This window comes from Bombyx mandarina, chromosome 06 (assembly GCF_030267445.1).
Source record: "Bombyx mandarina strain Sakado chromosome 06, ASM3026744v2".
Lineage (NCBI taxonomy): Eukaryota > Metazoa > Arthropoda > Insecta > Lepidoptera > Bombycidae > Bombyx > Bombyx mandarina.
In genome coordinates, this window is record NC_143213.1 from 13,274,153 (window position 1) to 13,298,438 (window position 24,286).

General features: G+C 40.2%; 1 protein-coding gene across 16 annotated transcripts in view; it reads left to right on the top strand.

The window, feature by feature from the left end:
• Window positions 1-24,286, top strand: part of LOC114253062 (ankyrin repeat domain-containing protein 17) — a 59,627-nt gene that overhangs the window by 12,272 nt on the left and 23,069 nt on the right. For 14 of the 16 annotated variants that reach the window (XM_089728153.1, XM_089728154.1, XM_089728156.1 and 11 more), the window contains 13 exons: window positions 10,460-10,625; window positions 11,554-11,821; window positions 14,127-14,348; window positions 17,067-17,180; window positions 18,060-18,203; window positions 18,601-18,754; window positions 19,180-19,390; window positions 19,769-19,982; window positions 20,595-20,820; window positions 21,271-21,444; window positions 21,767-22,014; window positions 22,918-23,022; window positions 23,892-23,979. In XM_089728153.1, coding sequence (XP_089584279.1) covers window positions 10,460-10,625; window positions 11,554-11,821; window positions 14,127-14,348; window positions 17,067-17,180; window positions 18,060-18,203; window positions 18,601-18,754; window positions 19,180-19,390; window positions 19,769-19,982; window positions 20,595-20,820; window positions 21,271-21,444; window positions 21,767-22,014; window positions 22,918-23,022; window positions 23,892-23,979 — 2,334 coding nt within the window. The remainder of the gene's footprint in view (window positions 1-10,459; window positions 10,626-11,553; window positions 11,822-14,126; window positions 14,349-17,066; window positions 17,181-18,059; window positions 18,204-18,600; window positions 18,755-19,179; window positions 19,391-19,768; window positions 19,983-20,594; window positions 20,821-21,270; window positions 21,445-21,766; window positions 22,015-22,917; window positions 23,023-23,891; window positions 23,980-24,286) is intronic. The other 2 variants (XM_089728165.1, XM_089728167.1) reach the window with 1 other exon arrangement.

Genomic DNA, 24,286 nt, shown 5'->3' on the forward strand with positions numbered 1-24,286 from the left:
ACTATTTGAAAAGTCTGATTTATTGATAAAACATTACTACGTTACAAATAATACCTAAGAGCGAATTAAGCTCATTGAAAGTTTTACCACATATCAAGCTCAAATTAAGTTAAAGATACGCGGAATCCGTATTGTTTTCATTTCTATTCTAAAATTTTAAGTAAGTTTTGCGTGAAAATTGGTCCCAGAGATGTTTCAAAACGACAAGCAGCGACTTATTGCCCATCACAGCGGATTTGTTTCTGAGAGATTGTAAACACCAATATACAAGGTTTTAACTCTGGGTCAGGTTTGTGCTTCTGATATTATCGATATCCGCTGAGGGTGATTACTTTAGGCAGGTCGTTGATGCGCCTCGTCATCATCGGCAATAAAATAAAACAATAACAATACTAACAAATATAATGTAATATAAAATACAGCGTTTTTGTCTTGCTAGAAGCCTATTGATACCGTAATTCACGTCTGCAGAGCGGATGTTTGTCAGAAAACTCGAATGAAACTCGTTTGTTTCGCGGTTATTACTAGTAAATCGAAGATAATGCGCTTTAGTCAGTCATAAAGATCACTCGTACCTGAAAATTTGCAGTAAAATTGGAATTTTAAAATAAAATTTAAATCGTAATTGTTGAGGAATATGTCCCATATCTCGATGTATTACAACACGATGAAACCGATACCAAACCAAAATTATGCGGAAATCACAGACAAATTGATTAGGATGGACGTCGAGAACCCTAATCTGATCGGCGCGGAACCAGTTTTTGGGCTGTCAGAAGCTCTTAAAAATATTGAACTTTTGGGCGTTTACTGATGGTATTTATTTCTAGATAGATCCCATAAGAACTTCATGCGAAAGCTCTATGCAAAGGACCGATACAAATGGGAATCACTTAGTATGGGTCGCAACTAACTGTGAGCTCCCGCAATAACCCTCACGGACTACTACGCTGTGTTGGTATATGTGCAAGCTAGACCTTGCTGCTGATCCAGTCCCAAGTATTATAAAGAGGAGTCACAAAATCCTGCTGCACACACTGCGCGACTGTTGCATCAGATACTCAGTCCTGCGAGACAATCTTGATTTATTGATGAACTTCGGTAACCACACTCTTCGATAGACCGTGCATCCTAACCTAAACATCAACCCGCTGAGTTTCTCGCCGGATCTTCTCAGCGGGTCGCGATTCCGATCCTGCAGTAGATTCATTCGCGAAGCAGTTACTCTTGAGTTGTTAGGTATCCTTTGGAGGCGCTCGGGTTGCAAATCATACCCCTCCTGGCTGATCCTTTGCTCGCCCAACTGTCCTAGTGAACTGGAAAGGCCTCCGGGCCACCAGTAATCCCTCAAACATAAAAAAAGTATTGATGGAGAGTTGCAGTTCAGTATAAGGTGAAGTTCTATCACCGGAAACAAAAAACAAATGGGGACTTTAATGCTTTTTAAACGCATCATCTCACTACTTTTTTTATATTTAATGTAATTCCGCTTACTGAAGTGTGCAAAGAAATTCTTGTTTGGGTTGTTTTGAATTAACCTATTTCCGTGTACTGGTGATAAGGTGCATCTATTATTCTACCGATTACTGCCGCGAACCAGTTACGTGTTTTTGTTCGAAAGGCGGTGCAGCCGTTGTACAATTAAGTTGAAACTCCAACCTTGTGGCCCGCTATGAGTGGCGACGTTTAACTTTTGATGCCTATAAGCTCCGATAAATACTCAGCATCGGGTGATAGGAGATAATTTTTTTTATTGCTTAGTTGGGTTTACGAGCTCACGGCCCACCTGGTGTTCAAGTGGTTACCGGAGCCCATAGACATCTACAATGTAAATGCCGCCACCTACCTTGAGATATGAGTCCTAAGGTCTCAGTATAGTTACAACGGCAGCCCCACCCTTCAAACCGAAACGCTTCACGCTAGAAACAGGCAGGGTGGTAGTACCACTAATTACGCAACTTATAATTTTGCGGATTTGATTTTTACTACATATACGATGTTACTCCTTCACCGTGGAAGTCAGCCGAGAACATTTGTTAAGTACGTATTTCATTAGAAAAACTATTACTTGCCAGCGGGATTCGAACATCAGTGCATCGCTAGATACGAATGCACCGGACTTCTTCTTATCCTTTAGACCACGATGACTTCACGATTTTAAGATGTTTTTGTTAATAATATAGAAATATCTCAATTTAGATAAAATGTGTATTAAGGAAACGAAAAATGAGTCGTCTATTATCAAAGGTGGCAATCTGTGCATTTGAACAAAAAAATGTTATTGATATGTCAATACAAATTGATTTGAATATAATCGTCTCCTTCAAAGAATACGGTTCAAAACCTGCATTAAATAAAGGTTAATACTTAACCTGTTATTTATCTAAGATGTCGTTCAGAAGAGTTTGGTGACTGCCAATGGAATACAAAAGTCAATAATTCGTTTTTCTGATTTACCTTTTTTTTTTTTTCCTACCTAAGCTGAGAGCCTTGAGAGGCTATGTCAGCGTAACCCTAACTTTAGTAGGTGAGCTCACGGGGCTCAAACCTGACGATGTTGCTAACACGAACCCTAGCAAGAGTCGTGCTTCGCAGAATCTACCACCGGATCGGAAACGCGACCCACTGAGAAGATCCGGCGAGAAACTCAGTGGGCTGTGTCTGAGAGTTAATTTACTCGTCGAGCCCTTCGTCGCAAGCGACGGGTTCGACGAGAACGGTGACCGGTGCTTGAAGTACCTAGAAGCACCGTTAGTGGATCGGGCGGATCCGAGATGACGTGTTTTGGGCGACGTCGACTGCTTTCCATTCTGTCCGCAGGATCGGGAATGTAGTTACCGGCGGCCACGATGAGAGGGTTCTCGTGTCGTGCCGCTTTATCGAAGTGGCGCATGGACGCCGACTGCAGATACTTACTGATGGACTCTAAGTCCAGGTCGTCATGGAGGTCGACGTTCCTGACGAACCACGGGGCTCCGACGGCTATCCTGCAAAAACGGGATTGAATAATTTGGAATGATTTCAAGTGTATGCGGGCCGCGTGAGCGAACACTACACTTGCATAGGTCATGACGGGGCGTATGCAAGTTTTGTAGAGTGTCACCTTATTTCTAAGGGACATTTTACTTCGCCTACATATCATCGGGTAGAGACGTCCTAGAATGAAGGCGGCACGATCGCGTACCGTCTTGATGTGGGGGCGGAATGTCATCCTACTGTCGAGGGTGACGCCTAAATATTTGACCTTCGGGGCCCACGGTATGGGCTGGTCGAACATCGTGATCGGGCGAACGGCGGGGGCGGGGGTATTGACGCGCCTAGTCGGAAGGGGGATGCTCAGCGTGGTGTTCGGAGGGCGACCCCTTTTGAAGAGCACCGCTGTGCTTTTCGTGGGGTTAATGTCGATGCGCCACTTCCGGAACCACTGTCCCATGGTGGTAGCTGCGGTCTGAAGTCGTCGATGAAGCAACGCCTTCTTCCTACACGAGTAGTAGATGGCGGTGTCATCGGCGAAGAGCGCCAGATGGGTCTCCGGAGACCGGGGTATATCGTTGATATACAAACTGAATAGTAACGGGGAGAGGGCGGAGCCTTGCGGGACTCCGGCTGTGACGTGACGGGGCCGGGAACGCGTTCCCTCGACTCGATATCGGAACGAACGGTTCGACAAGTAGTCTCGTATGATGAGCACGAGTCTGTCTGGCACTCCCATGTTATACAGTTTGTATATCAAACCGTTGTGCCAGACTTTGTCGAACGCCTTCGCTATATCGAAGAAGAGGGCTCCTGTCGGAATGGCTGATTTACCAATAATTGTCCAAAAGTCACATTGCCGGCTTTGATAATAGTCGACTCAGATCTCGTCGTTGAATGCATTAAAGATGCTCCTGTTTGATATGAAGCGGTTTTAGACTACAACTTTTAGTTATCGTTTGGTATATCATTACGCGTTCGATATATGTGGTTGGTTGCCACCCAGTAGCCGTGACGTAACTTGTTTATGGACAGTTATCCAACAGTTGACGAGGTATCCCTTACAGCATCAAGTATATTATTAGCATTGTTGTAGTGGGTACCCGTAAGTCTTCGTGTGCTTTCGGAAAAGCCTCGAGAGATGTCAAAAATGTATAGTGTTGTAGCTCAATCTTTATAGAGTCAAAAATGTATAGTGTTGTAGCTCAATCTTTATAGACTATTGTTGTTTATAAAAATATTGTTCATTTAGTGTCTTTCAGTATTTCCTAACGTAACCTTGAAAGCTGAAACCAATATACCGTACTATTTGTGGTATAACTTACTTAACGGATAATATTGGGTTTTATTTGGAGACCAAAACTTCCATAACCGAAAGAATCAGACTTTCTATGTACTCTTATTAGCGGACCAAATACGCGTGGATTAGAAACACATAGATAGGCGTTTTTCTAGGAAAATACGTATCCTATAAAAGTTTAAGAACGACTTGCGGGATAACCGAATAATATCTATCTATACTAATATTATAAAGAGGAAAGATTTGTTTGTTTGTTTGTTTCGAATAGGCTCCGAAACTACTGGACCGATTTGAAAAATTCTTTTTCCATTAGAAGCCGACATTGCCCTTGATGAACATAGGCTATTTTTTTTTTTTTTTTGTTTCTTGTGTGTTTTAATGTTTCCGAAGCGAAGCGAGGGCGGGTCGCTAGTCTATAATAAACATCAAGCCCGTCGCAAAATTAAGAAATTTTTGTAATAACTGGTGCTATTGGGTAATGAATGTAAATCCGAACGGGGATGACACACAACTTTTCTTTCCATTTCTGACGCGAAGCTACCTTTTTTGTCGGCCTAAAGACGGGTTAGTAATTGTACGAATATGTTTGAGATTTCGACTTCAATCTCTTCTCAAAGTGGACAAAATTCACGCTGTCTGGAAGCTTTATTAACCTATTATGAGGTTTTTAGTTTTTTTTTTTTTAGTTAATTTTGCCGTTATACTACACAACAGTCTGTGCCCCTAATTTGACTGGTCGTTGGTTCTTAGTAATAGTAATCATTTCACATGTAACACGCCACTTGATAACAACAATAGGCATAATAAAAAGATCCGCCAAAGCCACAGCCGAAGAGTCTCCATAAATACAAATAGAGACGGGTCGTCGACACACCTTGTCTCAAATATTATTAAGTTTTATCATCGTTGTCTTCGATATACGATGATCAGTAATACTAATTAACTAAAAATAACAATACAAAGGCGCATCGAAAACTTTCCATCGCTACCAGTTGAAAATAGATTTGGTTTATCCAATCACTATCACAATATATCTTATATGCATATGTCTGCAATTTTATGGTGGCCATTCATTATGAAACTGAGCAGTTAATATTAATTACATGGAAGGTTTTATAAAATTAAGAGTCGCTAAGATTTTTCTATAAAACTATTGAACAAAATAAAACAAACAAGACTTAGAAGCCGCAAAAGCTTTTGTATTCTTATATAGTCAATGAGTTGGAAACGTAGGAAATTGTTGAGCTCTTATCAATATAAAATAGTTTCATATAAATATTTTTATACATTAATCGGATAGAATAACCCATTTCAATTATTATTTTCACAAATAACGAAAAATGTCGTGTTTTGCTCTGGAAAAAGTTGCTCGTATCACTCTATAAACTACCAGTAGATTTTTAAATAGGTTGGTATGTAAAATGAAATCAGCAACCACTGTTGACGAGGCCGCCGGTAACTACATTCCCGATCTTGCCGACCGAATGGTAAACAGTCGACGTCGCCCAAAACACGTCATTTCGGATCCTCCCGATCCACTAACGGAGCTTTTAGTTACCCCCAAGCACCGGTCACCGTTCTCGTCGAACCCGTCGCTTGCGACGAAGGGCTCGACGAGTAAATTAACCCATAGACACAGCCCACTGAGTTTCTCGCAGGATCTTCTCAGTGGGTCGCGTTTCCGATCCGGTGGTAGATTCTGCGAAGCACGGCTCTTGCTAGGGTTCGTAGTAGCAACGTCGTCAAGTTTGAGCGCTGTGAGCTCACCTACTTGTTAGGGTTACGCTGAAATGATCTCTCAAGACCATCATTTATTTTTCGATCAACTTAAGTAGGAAAAGGAAAAAAAGCCACTGTCGTATTTATAAACCCGTGTGCTAATTCAGGTTTATAAAGTAGATTTGCGCGATTAGAAAAAAATAGAAAACTTTCTCATTTATTAGTATAGATAGAAGAAGAGATATAATAGCCTCTTCCAAATTGCGGAAGTTAAAACCATTGCAGTGCGGGTCACTATTGGATCTGTTCGTTGTTTGCATAAGCGTGCTACTTGGATTAATTACGAGATGGACTCCGTACCCTGATTTTTTCTTTAATACAATTGAATAGTCATATTTAAGTTATTTTTTCAGCGAAGCACTGTCCTTCCTAGGTCCGATTTTAGCAGTCTTCAAAGCTGAGCCCCGTAAGCTCGCCTACACTAGGTTTAACCTTAAGGCATAACCCCTGGAGGTTACCAGAACTAGGTAGGCAAAAAAAGGTACCAACACATTACGGCGGAGAAGCAAAAATAAGATATTCAAAAGTTTTGACATAAAAAAGATTTCGTGTTGGTCGTGCTTAGAGAGACTACTACTTGTTAAATACTACTAAAGACTATGATTATCTACCGGAGCCCATAGACATCTACAAAGTAAATGTCGCCACCTACTTTGAGATAATAGTTCTAAAATCTCCGTTTTTACAGTACAATGGCTGCCCCAGTCTTCAAACCGAAATGCATTACTGCTTCACGGCAGAAATAGGTAAGGTGTTGGTACCTACCCGTGCGGTCTCACATCACGTTCTACCACCAGTAATTACGCAAAGTATAATATAATTTTGCGAGTTTGATTTTTATGTTATACAACAAAAAAGGTGTAACTGAAATTTAAGGCATCATTCCGCCGTCTCCATTTCAGATGTAGATTTGGATTTTATTAAAACGATTACTAAATAAATACTTGCTCGTCCGTTACAACATATCAGGTACGCTCATTTAAAAAAAAAAAGTTTTTTTGAAAATAGTTTGAAACCATCTTTTAAAATCACTTTTAGAAATATTTTTGATGTTTAATGAAAATTCGTAAATTTAGTAGAAAAAAAATCCGCCTATAACACCACAGTTTATAGATGCAAGCTTCTGTCATATATTAGATTCGCATGGATGATAGTAAAATTATTATAAGACAAGAAAGTTTTTTAATTTAAAATGTTAATAAATAAAGCCCGTATAAAAAAAATCTTATTAAGTAATTCTCATATTATGAACACGATATTCATTTATTTTTCGATTATTTTCACATCGAACACCAAATGTAGATTGAGCTTCTTCAGTAGTACATATTAGTTATTGTGCAGCTTGACTATAATTTTTACAGATTACGTAAATATCTGGAGGCACATATAGAAAAGTTTGGCAACCAGTGGCCAACTGAATTTGTATTCAAAAGTATTTCGATCGATTATAAACATTAATATTAGTTTCGATAAAGTGAATGAAACTATTTTAGTTTTTTTTTTTTTAATTGGTATTATTCATTCCCCCGTTATAGGAATATTTTTTGCAAGAACGCACGTGCTTCGGGTTTCAAACAAGATACACAACAAACAATGTCCTTCTATATTCGTGTGTAGAGTTAAATATCTTTATGTTTAATTTCTAATGCGATTTCATAACTATGCGCATCGGAGGTCGACACAGGTGAATAATGCATGTGTAAAGCACGTTCGCGTAATACAAGAAGTGAAGTTTAAATTGATAGTCTCTGTCGTGGCCCGGCACAGCATCAAGTGTGCTTGAATGAGGAAGACGCGAGCGATGTGAGTTTAAAAAAAAATCACATGGCACTTTGATTGTGCATCGAGCCGCCTCTATTAGAACACAAGATTTTTGACAGATGTCTGAATCTCGCTAACGAAATTTTCAAAATAAGTTTACATGTATACAATTTCCGAACAGTAATATTTCGGACCTTCGCCTCAGTCTATCGAGTAATCTCACGCGCACGGTAGAAGATCTTTCCTGTGTCGTTGACCTTCCAAATTTGTTTTAAATGATAAGCCCGGGGATAGAGATGACTAGAGGTCGTGAACAGCGAACGGAGACGAATTCGGAGGGTGAATGCCGTCCTTTAAACCAGAAGGCATTCTGGTAGGTCTTTTGTTCCTACCTATGCTGATAGCCTTGAGAGGCTATTTCAGCTTCACCGTAACGTGTGTAGGTGAGCTCACGGGGCTCAAACCCGAGTGTTGCTAACACTGACCCTAGCAAGAGCAGTGCTTCGCAGAATCTACCACCGGATCGAAATCGCGACCCACTGAGAAGATCCGGCGAGAAACTCAGTGGGCTATCTGGTAGGGATTCATGCATTCAACATCATAAAATTTATGTTTTGCAGACTATGTTTTAGACTAAATGTTATTGCTTAGTCATTTTGTTATTTTAAGGCATGATCAATAAAAATGTAATTAGATCTATTGAAACCGAAGAAGATCGATCGAAACTATGATTTAGAGTACAAGTCGAATGAGTAATAAAAATCATATTAAGGAAGCAACAACCATATTAATCACAAGCGATAACCCTACTATTGACGTTCAAGACAAGGCTTAGTGCCCTGACTACCGAATCTTAGACCCCGATGTGAATCAAAACAAATTTACATAACATTTTGACATTCTTCCTGAAACAGAAATTATCCACGTCCGTTAGTTTATTGGTTTCGTGTTAATATTGTTATTATGTTCTTTGTTACAAAGGAAACATGGTTATAATTGCTTATCCAATAATAATGACATTAGCTCGTAAAACCGGTTCATTACTGTGGGAATTATTTTAACATTTGACACTTGTTTACAAAAAATACCAGTTTTATATAATATATCAATATTAGGTAGTAAAAAATCAGTTGATCGAAGTGCTTTACTGTCTTTCACCGGTCATCGTTCTCGTCGAACCCGTCGCTTGCGACGAAGGGCTCGACGAGTAAATTAACCCACAGACTCAGTCCACTGAGTTTCTCGCCGGTTCTTCTCAGTGGGTCGCGTTTCCGATCCGGTGGTAGATTCTGTGAAGCACGGTTCTTGCTAGGGTTCGTGTTAGCAACGTCGTCAGGTTTGAGCCCCGCGAGCTCACCTACTAGTTAAGGTTACGCTGATATAGCCTCTCAAGGCTTAGGTAGGAAAAAAATACTGTCTTTCATTGTTTTCATTGTACATACGTTAAAAATGCGATATGAATGAATGAATGTTCGTCATGCACGTAACATAATATGATTATTTCCGTGTAAGTTGGTAAACTTTAATCTTGGTTTTGATAACGCTTAAGAACCGTCACTAGAATGCAATCGTAACGTGAACTCAGAAGAGCGTCATCGAATAAAAGAACCGACCGCTTTTATGTCGTGAATATGTAAATTTTTAACACACAACGACGCACCAACGATTTCCGGTAACGTAATAAAAATGCGACACAAAAATTTATTCGACATCTAAAAAGAACCAGCGGAGAAACAATTTTGTTGTTCAATGAAGAAAACAATGTTTTTTTTTTTGAGTTTTATTTGAGTTTTTCAAAATAGTTTGATGAATGCTTCGGCGTATAAGTGGGTCATTAGTGTCTGACCATATTTCGACTTTCTTTGCGTCAATGGTTGCGAGAAACTATGGAGGTTGTAACGGTCATCTTCTCGCGTAGACAGACTCGTTCGATGTGTTAGTAATGATTTTCAGTTGAATGTTAATATGATTGACATGTACGATCTAGCCCTTGCATAATTTGAGCACTGTGTAATTTGTATACAGACAAAAAAAAATTTTTTTTTACCGTTGTGTTATTTTTAGTATAACCATCAAATATAAAATCAAAACAAATGCAAAACATAAACACTAAAATTACAATGGGTAATCTTATTTCCGGAGTGAACTATCCAGACATATTTCATTCCAGAATCATCTAATCATTTACTTTACCGATATGGAGTTTTAAAGGGCTCGATCTCAGAGGCCTGCCGTTTCGAAAACAATGTCTTATATAAAGTACTGAGACTTAGAACACATGTCTCAACGGCATTTAATTTATTAACACCAAATGAACTGTCTAAGGCACTTTATATATAAACGACGAAAAAAAGTACTTTTAAGTTTTTTTTTATTTCTTAGATGGGTGGACGAGTTCACAGCCCACCTGGTGTTAAGTGGTTACTGGAGCCCATAGACATCTACAACGTAAATGCGCCACCCACCTTGAGATATAAGTTCTAAGGTCTCAGTATAGTTACAACGGCTACCCTACCCTTCAAACCGAAACGCATTACTGCTTCACGGCAGAAATAGGCGGGGTGGTGGTACCTTCCCGTGCGGACTCACAAGAGGTCCTACCACCAGTGAGTGTCTAATATACAATCTCTTTATCTTTCGATGCAGGTATTGGTAAACTGTCAGGCGAAGGCAAACACTTGGCCGACCCGGAGGTCCTTCGTAGGCTCACCTCTTCAGTTTCTTGCGCACTAGACGAGGCGGCCGCCGCCCTAACGAGAATGCGGAGCGATCAGCCCGCGCCCCACCACAGGCATCATCACCAAGAAAAGAAGTGAGTTATCGATTCAACAATAATACTAATACATACTAAACAGGGTACAATAATATGTTAATTTAGGATCCGTTAGCCCGTAGTATAATAATAAGCACAAGGTGGAATACGCCTTTTGCAAATATCGCTTTTATTTCAATTTGAAACGGAATCACGACCTTTACGCATCTAATGTCGAGAAAGAATTTAATAATATGTGAAAACAAAGATTTAATTACTTAAAAATATATACGTAACAGGTATTCTTTGTTAGAAACTATCGTCAGGTTAGTGACAATGATTTTGCGCAAAAGTCCGACGGCGTCGCCTAATTAGAATGCAGCGGACAATAGTTCGTACAGCGATATAGTTTTGTTTTCACTGAACCATTCTGGAACGTCCTATTTTCATCCTTTGAATTTGTTCCATAATAAGTTCTCAGACTACTTTTAAAATTTTGTTTACCGCTACGTCACGTTATCATTACCGCTATCATTGTTTTTGTATATTAATAGCGCTCTTCAGAATCGATAATATTTTCATGAGAATACAATCGGCTCGTTCGATTAAAACGAACTACGCCGTTGCCCTGCATCATTTAACATAAAGAGATGCTCTTTATCCGTAACATGAATATGAAATGGGTTTTCCACGTAATGCCTACGTCAGGTGAGGTGACCCGTTTTGAGTTCCATCAGAGAACTATCTCTGCGTTTTATGAATACATTGACTTACCACATGATGTAAATTCGAGAATTGAGCCCACATCCGAGCGCGCGACTTCTCGGACACGTCGAGCGGTCGAATTAGGTAACTGATTCCCCGACGCGTCCGATAGAGGTACGCCCCGGCAGTGATTATTGAAGCTTTGATCTTATCTGATCCTCGATAATTTTTTTGCTTTGTACTAGTTCTCGTGATTGCGTATAGACATGTTTGTTTCTCATAGTTTCAGTCAGCCGTGCGGGGTGACTGCGACGGGCTCGACGCCTGCGGTCCCCTCGTCTGTGGGCGCGGACGGAGCGCCGTCGCTTGTCGAGGCGTGCTCTGACGGCGACGTGGGCACCGTCCGCAAGCTACTCACCGAAGGGCGGTCTGTCCACGAGACGACCGAGGAAGGCGAGCCCTTACTCTCCCTCGCCTGCTCAGCGGGATATTACGAGCTCGCGCAGGTCCTCTTGGCGATGCACGCCAGCGTCGAGGACCGGGGTATCAAGGTAATGGTTAAATGAGGAGTAGGTACACTAACTAGACCAGGGGCTCCCAAACTTATTTTGTCTACTACCCACTTTGAGAATAAATTATTATTTAGCACCCCCTTTTTTTAACCTACTTAAAAACCACTATAGCGAGAGTTCAGTCGGGGTCTAAGAGTCCTCCTAGATGAAATTACAAACCGCCTACCAAGCCTTTACACGACATCGTCATTGTTTTCTGAGTCTCTTACCGCCCCCCTTTAGGCTTGCAGCACCCACAGGGGGTCTTATCGCCCACTTTGGCAAAGGCTGGACTAGACTGATTAGATTCTCACAGAACTCACTATAAATGATCTATTTTATGTTATTTATTTATTTATCTTATCCATGGGAAGTATTTTGCAAAACTGTGTTAGATTGTCGTAGCAATATAATTTTATACAAAAATAAAAAACAATTGGCGAAAAGTTCTTTATCATTATTTATTGTACACATAGTTAATAATTTTTTTTTTTTTTTTTTTATTGCTTAGATGGTTGGACGAGCTCACAGCCCACCTGGTGTTAAGTGGTTACTGGAGCCCATAGACATCTACAATGTAAATGCGCCACCCACCTTGAGATATAAGTTCTAAGGTCTCAGTATAGTTACAACGGCTACCCCACCCTTCAAACCGAAACGCATTACTGCTTCACGGCAGAAATAGGCGGGGTGGTGGTACCTACCCGTGCGGACTCACAAGAGGTCCTACCACCAGTAATACAATACAATAATTGCGAAAAGTTATAAAATGGCGAGCGTAACTCAACAATTGAGTTATCTACCAGCCAGCCGTTCTTAGAGAGGGAGAACTTTACATAAGTGGGTAGAAGAGTACAATTTAATCAGTTTACTTATTGATACAATACAAAGTTCGACTTATTAGAAATTTATATTTGTATACCTTTCAAATAGGGAATAAAAAAGTTCTGTTAACTAAACCGTTAAGAGTATTATTATTCCGTACAGAAATTAATAAGTCAATAACGTATTAAATAAAAAGAAGGTAAACACAAATAACCAAAAGAATGCACTTTGTGTTTCTTGACGTCATTGTTCATCGGACGTTCAAGAGAGATATTAAGATGCTGTCACCAAGGACACCACTACATTATAATCATTTTAAATGTTTCAGTTGTTTTGCAATCGCAGTTTTATCAATATATTTCGCACCTTTAAAATTATAGCGACCCATTTCGAAATTTTAAAAAAATGGAACGACCGTTTTCAGCGAGACTTAATAATCAAATGACCAAAGTAGCTTATAAAGGGACAAACTTATACATCGGTCTCTTTCATTCCGTCCCCTTCCTCTGCGTCTTTTCAGTTTGAAAACTTTATTTGAGGTTTTCCAAAAAAAACACATCTTTTTGTCTCTTATAATTCTAAAAGGTGCTATATGTTTTTTTTATTGCTTATATGGGTGGACGAGCTTATGGTGTTAAGTGGTTACTGGAGTCCATAGACATCTAGAACGTAAATACGCCACCCCCCTTGAGATATAAGTTCTCAGGTCTCAAATACAGTTACAACGGCTGCCCCACCCTTCAAGCCGAAACGCATTACTGTTTCACAACAGAACTAGCCAGGGTGGTGGTACTTACACGCGCGGACTCACTTGAGGTCCTACTACCAGTAATTACGCAAATTTTGCGGGTTTCATTTTATTACACAATGTGATTCCTTCGTCGTGGAAGTCAATCGTAAACATTTGTTAAGTACGTATTTCATTAGAAAAATTGTTACCCGCCTGCGGGATTCGCAACACTGATACATCGATACGAATGCACCGGACGTCTTATCCTTTAGACTACGACGAATTCAAACTGCATACAAGTTTCACACACAAAAACTCGCACTAGTACCCTGAAGAAGAGACGCTATGACCTTACTATAACAAGAAGTTTGTCATATGGTTAAAAAAAAACTATATCGACGCTTGAAAGGCAAACGTGACTAAGCGACAATAACTGCTTTGTACATAAATGATAGGCAATAACCATATTCGATGCGCAAAAAAAATATATTTCTAGGTCTGTTAAAATCATTTCAATCCTGCAGCTAGATTTTTTAAAATAGAATTTTGTTCAGTTATTTCTCATGTATATTTTAAATTAATTTCAACTTTAAATTAATCTGCTGTAAAGTTCACGCATTGTCGCTAAGTCACGTTTACCTTTCAAGCGTCGAATGTCTCTTATCACGATGGAAGTCAATCGTGAACGTTTGTTGAGTATATTGAGGAGGCGTCAGTTTCGTGTTACACTAGAGGTGGTGTTGTGCTCAGGGCGACTGCACGCCGCTGATGGAGGCGGCGAGCGCCGGCCACGTGGACATCGTGCGGCTGCTGCTGGCGCACGGCGCGGACGTGAACGCGGTGTCCGGCTCCGGGAACACGCCGCTCATGTACGCGTGCGCGGGCGGACACGAGGACTGCGTGCGCGCGCTGCTCGACAACGGGGCCAACGTCGAGGACCACAACGAGAACGGGCACACGCCGCTCATGGAGGTACGTACACACTTCACTACGAGGCCGTCAGCGCAAAAGTGGCCTAAGCTTATCATAGTTAGCATGGAGGCAACACGCCGGATCTTCTCAGTGGGTCGCGTTTCTGAACCGGTGGTAGATTCTGCGAAACGCTGCTCTTGATAGCTGCTCATATCGAGAGGAGTTAGGGCCTTGTCACACTAGCGGTTAGCGAACGGCTGCGGGGTGGAGCGGACGCGTGGCGGGATACGCAACGGTTTCGTCACGTGTTTGTTGCGAGTTAACACCGTACAATAAATACACTGTAACAAAATCAATTCCAACGAGGAAACACTGCTATTTGTTTTATTACACAAAGACGCGGGAGGCGAAAACGAGAGCATCGACGAATTAAGGAGGGTGTATTATCCATGTTTTTTTGCAAACTAATAAAAATAATCCAAAACAATTTCGCTCCTACCCGCGAATGTCAATACCTACATTTTATGAGTTGTTGTATCTGATACAAACTGACTTGAGACATGAATATACACGGTAGACTGGTTGGCGTTTATACGAGACAGTACAAAATGGCGTTTACGCCGCTATTCACGGCGATGTCGTTCCGCTGCGCATGCGCGGCGTGTTCGTTGCGCGCCCGCTCCGCTTTGAGAACACTCGCAATCCGCTAGTATGATAAAGCCCTTAGGCATCGTTCACACCAACCGATTGTCCGTCGACGACTGTGAATATTCTCACTATCAACCCCAGTGTAAACTTACAGTCGGCGGCGGAAAATCGGTTGGTGTGAACGATGCCTTAAAGTCTATTTCGTTAATGTGACATTTCGATTAATATGCGAGGTTTGTCTTTGTAATTAAATGGGCGTCATAATTGAACTTCAATTATGTTTACTCCGTTCAAATAGTTGAAGAGGTTTTTTAGTTATGATCCTTTTTTTTTCAAATTTTAAACTTTAAATGGCTCTCCTGTGTGCTTAGTGCGAGTTTCTTTGACGTTCTCGAAAGTGTAAAAGTTAACCCAAATTTGTATGCTGTTGTAACAGCGTTCTTGCGACAAACGTAGGCAAGCGTTCCAACTCCATACAAAATTGAGTGGACTTTTGCGCTATCGAAAACGTTAAAAAACTTGCCCTAAACACACTGTAAGTTGCAAAAATGTCGCTTAACGGTCATTTAACGCGTGGTATTCAATCTTAAGTCCACAAATAATTCAGAAGTAGGCAGCGACTTAATAATAAACCACAATAAAAGTTAGGAAACTGGGCTTAACACCAGTTGTTGAAATTAGTTGACATTGTTTTAAGGCTTAGCTGAGTTATTTTCATATGAGGGTTGATAACAGAGTCTTAGCACTAGGCAACGCTGAAACATATGACCCGCCTCTTGCTGGCTCTCTACTGAAGCCTACACACAGACCGGTGACGTGGTGTAGCTGTCGCTCAGGTAGACACTTGAAGTCGAGTTGAATTGGAATAACCTCTGCCTCAGCTAAATAGGATTTGTTGAAACTTCACCGTCATATAATATCTTGGCCTAATATGGAGACGAGATGATAACCAAACTAACTATTACAAAAAGACATTATACATAGTAGTAATAAGTAATTATACATACATAGTAACATTGTAGAATCTAGTTTAGCTATGTAATTATAGAACCTTGCTATGTTGTAAAAATCAAATTAGATTATTGTATTACACACATCTATTAAATTAATTTTTGGTTAGCTAATACACAAAATTTGTAAAGTATTTTGAGAAGGAAGCTATTAATTGCCATGTCACGCAAAGTTTATGATGCTCTGGTATTTATTGTATGCTTTCATGATAGTGACCAAAACATAAGAAAAATGTTAAAAATATTTACTAAGTAACAATTCGCCCCGCTGAGTATTGAAACTATAGTGTCGTGAATAGTATCACATTACTTAATGTTCAGATTATTGGCTTTAGGCGTTTTCTTCCTTTATTTATTTAGCAGATGAAAACAAAATTAGTACAATCCTAACAATCGTTACGTACTTTTTTTTCAATGAAATAACTACGTTTTTGTATAAATTCACTGAAATTAAATAAATTAATTCGTATAGACAAGACATTACGCGAACGGAAAACTTTGCCAACATTGCTCTAGAACAGGGATTCCCTAACTTATTCTGTCTACTGCTCACTTTGGGATAAATTATTTTGTAACGCCCCCATTTTGTCACCTACTTAAAAACCGCTATAGCGAGAGCCCAGTCGGTGTCTAAGAGTCCGAGATAAAATTACAAATCGCCGCCCAAGCCTCTACCCAACGCTTCCATTTTTTTCTGGGTCTCTTACCGCCCCCTTTAGGCCTGCAGCGCCCACAAGGGGGCGTTATCGCCCACTTTGGGAAAGGCTGCTCTAGAATCTAGTGTATAGTAATTATGACTACTCAACTAGACTATAAATTCATTATAAATGAAAAGCATTTTTACAATAACACACATAAAACAACCCAAATAAAAAATTATAACTTTAATAACAGACAAATTTAGCATGCAAAAGTGAACCAATATGAATTGAATAAAAAAACGGTAATTACGTATGTATTAGAGCTCTAGGTTCAACTTTAAATAATTTACTGTCGAATCTTGGAAGCGAATAGGCAAATATGTCAGGGCTTTCAGTTTCACTGACCGCATAACGTTTTTGTACAAAAATACATTAGGGTTACCATCAAACTTGTACAAAGAGTATTATTTGTTTGCTAGGCCGCGTCGGCGGGCCATGTCGGCGTTGCAAAGATCCTGTTGGAGCACGGAGCAGGGATCAACACTCATTCTAACGAGTTCAAGGAATCCGCGTTAACGCTCGCCTGCTATAAGGTACTCTATCTATATTGACATAAAATACATTTTAGATATGTCTGCATTGCATTCATTCACTCACATAATTGCAATGATGTAAACAGCATAACCATTGAAAAATTTATCATGTATTATTTTCCATACCTGCATTTTATTATCAGTAGGTAATGCAAATACAGCTGTGAAATAATTAGTCAACCACCATAACTAATATTACAGTAGTTATTTATGAATTTATCTTGAATGTTAACCGTGACATCCATTGAGTAAATTTTTAATTGTAGAGATGATTTTTTTATGAAATATTAATTATTATTAAACAGACACTTACTCATAGAAATGCCATGGTAGTTTATATTTCAATGTCAAAAAAGTAGCAATAGGCAACAGGTTGTCTACGCTTCTTGCATTTTAGACCATGGGCATTGGTGCTTATATTGCCACAAGTATTGGCTTCATTGGTCACAAAATAACATATAATAATTATTTATTTTTATAATACTACTAGCTGACCCGGCAGACTTCGTAGTGCCTCAATCGATAAATAAAAGACCTTTTGTATAAAATAAACTTAAAACAAACAAAAGGCGACGGGGACACCTCAAAGGGAAAACAAAATTGTTATTTTTATTTAATTCCGAGCATTTTCATATTTATCTATCTTTTAAACCTTCTCTGGACTTCCACAAATAATTCAAGACCAAAATTAGCCAAATCGGTCCAGCCGTTCTCGAGTTTTAGCGAGACTAACGAACAGCAATTCATTTTTATATATATAGATAGAAGATAGATAGTAGAAGAAGGATTTACTTTTAATAATTGGTACTTGTATTTCCGCACACGAAGCATTTATCTTAGTGGAGTAGGATAACTGAGATCGGGATGCTCTTTGTTCAGGGTCACCTGGACATGGTGCGGTTCCTGCTGGCGGCGGGCGCGGACCGCGAGCACAAGACGGACGAGATGCACACCGCGCTCATGGAGGCCAGCATGGACGGACACGTCGAGGTCGCCAGGCTGCTGCTCGACTCCGGGGCGCAGGTAACTGCTGCTCACTGAGTTTCTGTGATGTATATCAAATATATAAAATAAAATCTAAGGAATTGTTTGAGATGATCCCCTCATCTCCTTTTTATCATCGGAACAGAGTTCATCCATATTATCTGGAACCGCTGCGTTCATCGACAGTGCGTTTCAGGAGGTCTTTTTTGCCACAACCCATCCGGCTATGGAATGAGCTCCCCTCCACCGTGTTTCCCGAGCGCTGTGACATGTCCTTCTTCAAACGAGGCTTGTGGAGAGTATTAAGCTGTAGGCAGCGGCTTGGCTCTGCCCCTGGCGTTGCTGAAGTCCATGGGCGACAGTAACCACTCACCATCAGGTGGGCCGTATGCTCGTCTGCCTACAAGGGCAATAAAAAAAATGTTTGATAAACCAGGTGAACATGCCAACGGATAGTTTCGAGTCGCCATTAACACTAGCGGCGTGTGGAGGCCACGTGGACCTGGCGATGTTGCTGCTGGAACGCGGCGCCAACATCGAGGAGGTCAATGACGAGGGCTACACGCCGCTCATGGAGGCCGCTAGGGAAGGTACACTGCGCAACCGCTCTTTTTTATTTTTCTTACTTATTCGGTGTAACTCGCTCTGTATGAGCTAAAGTCTGTACTGCCGTACTTAGACAGACTTGGGTTTCGTCATATTTATTTACATCATGCTGACATAAAATTAGTACATACCAAGCTCTGGTCAGATAGATACAATAGCGTGACATTAAATGAAATTACGAATGAATTTCACGAGCCACGCAATCAGAATAGTCGGAATTTTAATTGCCTTGAAATAACGCGTGTCCTATTCTTCAAACCGGTAAGCATGAGTTGGTTATTAGTATAAATAAGCATGGAGCCATCTTCATCAACATTACCGGCACATGGTAATAATGAAATGAGTGTCATAAAACTTGTGTTATAAATTCACTAACCATTTAGAACTAAACATGCTGAATCTCGCCTAGGTCACGAGGAGATGGTTGCGCTGCTGCTGGGTCAAGGTGCACAGATAAATGCACAGACCGAGGAAACGCAGGAGACTGCGCTGACCCTCGCCTGCTGCGGAGGGTTTCTCGAGGTGGCGGAATCGCTCATCAAGGCGGGCGCTGACGCTGAGCTCGGCGCTTCCACTCCGCTCATGGAGGCTTCGCAGGAAGGGCATCTAGAACTAGTACGGTACGTGTCTATACCGGCACGTCACTTCTTGATACGGTCATCGGCAGGTACTCCCCGCCTGAAGATTAGTCAATAAGATTGAACGTAAGACGTAATTGAATATGCAATTTCGAAAAGGGCACATGTCGCATATTTTGTCAAATACGTTTTTTCATATACATGTAGTTTTGAGGCTTACCTACACCCATTTTATAATAATAATTCCAGTAATTTTCAATTGCTAATTAACACTAAAATATATCTCAAAAGTTAATTTTAAATTTTACACTGCTTTAGAAAATAATCAGTTTTTTTCATTTCCTGGACATTTTACATTTTCAGAGATGTGCCCTTTTCGAAAATGCATATTTAATTATATTATTTATTTGTCGAGGACAGGTATCTGATCAATGCGGGCGCGGACGTGCACGCGACGACGCAGACGGGCGACACGGCGCTGACGTACGCCTGCGAGAACGGGCACACGGACGTGGCGGAGCTGCTGCTGCGCGCCGGCGCCGCGCTGGAGCACGAGAGCGAGGGCGGCCGCACGCCCCTCATGAAGGCGTGTCGCGCCGGACACCTCTGCACCGTGCAGTTCCTAGTCGCGAAGGTTCGACAACGCACCCTTATAAACTCACCTATTCAACCAAATTGCAGACATTATGCTGTGTAACGTGGAAAACGATAAAATATATCTTACAATCAAAGTTTTAAATACTAGAATTAATTTGAAGAATTATCCTGATGCAATTTAAATACGTTGATAATGCGCTCGTTCTCTTTTTGTTCAAAATGAGTTACTGTTAAAATAGCATAGAAAATGTCCCCAAGAGATATTATATCGCACCTTTACAATTATAGAGATTCAACCCAAAAAATTTGCCAAAAAAACCCGAAAAGACGTATAGTAAAAGGGATGGAGTGAAAGAGACCGATGGATAAGTTTATCCCTTTATAAGCTACTTTTGGTCATTAGATTAGCAGTCGCTGAAAAGGGTCGTTCTAGTCCATTTTTATTAAAGTCTCAATCCATAAATTTCGAAATAGATCACTATAATTCTAAAGGTGCGATATACCGATAAAATTTAAATAATATTAAAATATTCTAGATACGTGTATTAGAATTATATATAATAGTTTCTTAATAGCCATACAAGAAGACTCGCACTGTAATTGTATTTCACGCCTGTAGTTATGTAATTACATTTCTCGCGTTTGACAGGGAGCGGACGTTAACCGCATGACGGCTAGCGGCGACCACACGCCGTTGTCTCTGGCGTGCGCGGGCGGACACGTGGACGTGGTGAAGTTCTTGTTGGCCTGCGACGCCGATCCCTTCCGTAAACTCAAGGACAACTCCACCATGCTCATCGAGGCAGCCAAGGGCGGACACACGGCCGTCGTGCAACTGCTCCTCGACTTCCCACATTCTGTAATGCTTCCTAGAGGTAAGAACTTTTCATAGCAAATAAATGGTTACATGAAAAAAATAATTTAATTATTATTTTATCTTCCATGTTGTGTTCTCTGGAATCGTAAGAGAAGCACAATTTTAGAACCCACACGCCGCATAAAATACTAGCATTGTTACTGGATCCTATAAGAGATACAAGATGCTAGTTGAATTGCGCATATTTACCTTTTTTTTATTTATTACTTAGACGGATGGACGAGCTCATAGCCCACCTGGTGTTAAGTGGTTACTGGAGCCCATAGACATCTACAACGTAAATGCAGCCACCCACCTTGAGATATAAGTTCTAAGGTCTCAGTATAGTTACAACGGCTGCCCCACCCTTCTAACCGAAATCCATTACTGCTTCAAGGCAGAAATGGGCGGACCACCAATAAAACCTATTCTAGTACATAGGATTAAATCTTTACGTGTCTATTTTAAGGCACGACAACCACAACGACGGCGGAGGACGGCGCGGGGCTGAGCGCGGCGCAGGCGGCGGCGCTGGGGCTCACGCACGCGCCCGCCCCCGGCGCGCCCTCCGCCCGCGCGCTCCTGCCCGCGCACGCGCCCGCACCCGACCTGCCACACAACTTTGCCAAGGCCTATCTCGACGGTATGCACTATTTAAAAAATTAAATGTCATTTACGAACGAGGCGTTGCACTCGGGTTGGATTTTAGGGAATTTAATACCCCCGCTGTTTAAGATCGACTTGTTTTATATAATTGACTTTTTTGCCCTATTTCAAAATGGGTTAATACTAAAAAGCTCTCGTAAATTTTCAGCTCACAAGAGTACAAAGAGAATATGACTTAAATCCCGAAACACTACCCCAAAGATAATTCATAATCAATTCAAACTTAAAATACACTTTAATTGATCCTTTTCTCAATCGACACAAAGAAATCAAAATAAATAAACAATCGTCGCCAACAGAACGCAGTTCGGGCGGCGGTCGCAAGAAACCGAGCCCGTACCCAACGGCGGCGGCGGTGGCGAGCGCAATCTGCGGCGCGACGGGCGTTCCCCCCACCTTGAGCACGCCCACCGCTGCGCCCGGCCCCGCGCCCTCCGCCGCGACCCCCCACCAGCCCCCCAAGCACAAGTGTGCGCGGAAACAACGGGCGGCGCCGCAGCACCCCGACCACCACCTGCCGCCGCCGCCGGACATACACGACGAACACGTGAGTCTTGCGTTTCTACCGTTACCGTACCCTAACCTAACTCGAATACTATTCGCGTCAAGTGAGCCGCTCTAAGCAGAATACCTAATTTAGCATTCTGCATAAAATAAAAATAAAAATCATATGTCACACAGTTTATAAATGTGTATATATTAAGAGTAACCGTAATAGAATAACTATAAAAAACTATTATAACTATAACTTTGCTTGAAACAGTACTACAGACAAAAAAAAATTAGATCTAAAGTAAAATTGGCACATTCAAATTTTTTTTTAAAGTTATAGACATTTCAGTATCAAAATATTTTTTGGAACTAAAAAATATTCTAGATGCTTCTTTGTGTTGGTTATGGGTTAACAAAGTCTTGCGCTTTAACAAAGAATATTATTTATTAATCATGATCTTACGATAATGTTGTTATTGTTAGATTGTAGTTACCTAATAAGAATAGGAAAAGTAATATTTTATGGTCATATATTTTAATAGTATTCAGGATCAATTGGTGATCTAGAATGTCTAGATGGCGATATACAAATTTCATAAAATAAAAAATACGTACCAGAAATATTACTTGATCTATCTGTTATTACAGCAATGATTGTGGGATGCGAATAATATATCCAATTGTGACGTCATTCTCTGTATATTTCTAACGAGGTACCATTCCATCGGGGGACTGTATCAACACCACTAAATCACAAGATCACACACAGTAAACTTGTACTCGTATTTTTAAAAGCTTCCGATGTCCAGGTTGAAAGCATTCGCGGGTACCATAACAGCAATAACAAACAATAATAAACTCCAAAGTTCATTTGCTTGCCCATTACATCGTAATACGGAAACGTAATATAGCTTCCACAATGTCATTTATCATAATGTGCTTGCTTCCCACGGTGTAGATATGCCAGCACGCGATGGCTAAGCTATCACTGCCCCCCGGCTTTACCTGGAAGGATGCTAACAAGAAAAATAAAATTAAATACAACAATAAAAATAAAAACAATGTGAGTGTCATTCTATAAATAATGAACACACCTGCTTTTGTCTGTAGTTGTTGTTTAACGGTGGCGGGTGTACTACACCCACGTGCATCTATCTCAATGTTCCAACGATATAGCTGTGGAGAATGTGCGATATTTGACTTTTATCATTTCACTGTACTTCTGTTTTTCATCAAAGTTTTGCCTATTTCAGTTTAATTCATTGGTCTTTAAAATATAGCTCGCTAGTGATATATCGTTCGACTATAATCTCACTGGTGTACATTCGGAAATCTCATAATAAAACTATCTACTAATTAAAAATATTAAAAAATGCACACAACCCACTGCCATATACAAATAATCGAATGCATCTAGAAGTTTCCATACATTCGCCACCAACACACACCTATTGAATTAAAAGTAAATGAGTAAAGATTGTTTTTTCTGTGAATACTGTGGCTTTTAGTAGAAATTTCGAAAAATATGTGAATGTAAATTATATATCTCCTTATACATATTTGAATGTATGATTTTTGTATCTTAAATATCTGTTTTGCAGCAAAGAGTGATTCTATCATTTAATAGAATTTTTTTATTTTATTTTGTGACTTATTTGTTTATTGTTGTAATAATTTGAAAATTAACCTATTTATGAAGCTATGTCGTTGTGCATGTTATGTGTCTTAGTGAAAACAAGAGACAGTTTCATACTTGTGTAGACGTTATGGGGTAACAATGAAATAAATATGTCTTAACTAAAAAAAAACTACACAAACACTTGTCTTATTGAGTTCACGAGAGTAATGTGGTATAGTTCTAATTCAGTAAGTTATAAGATTTCAAAGATTAGTTCATACTAATGATGTTTATATTGTGTGATGTGGTTACAGAGGGCTGAGGCGTTGGTCGCGCAGCAGAGGAATGAATCGATGCCGGACACCGAGAGGGGGCTCTCGCTCGAAATAAACGATCCCTCAGGTTAGTTTTGGCTTGCAAACTAAAAAACACAACCGACAATATGATATTTAATTTAATTTCTTTTATTTTAATTTTTTTAATTTTATTTTTTTACTAACAATCACGCCAGGTTAACTGGTCCCGTGCTAAGTTCGTAAAGAACTTGTGTTACCGGTACCAGATAACGGAAATAAATGAAAGATTATTATAATACATATACATATAATATTTAATATACATCCATAACCCTGGAAAAGACATTATTATATTTATCATACAAATATCTTCCCCTGGCGGGATTCGAACCCGCGTCCCCCTTGTGTAGTGA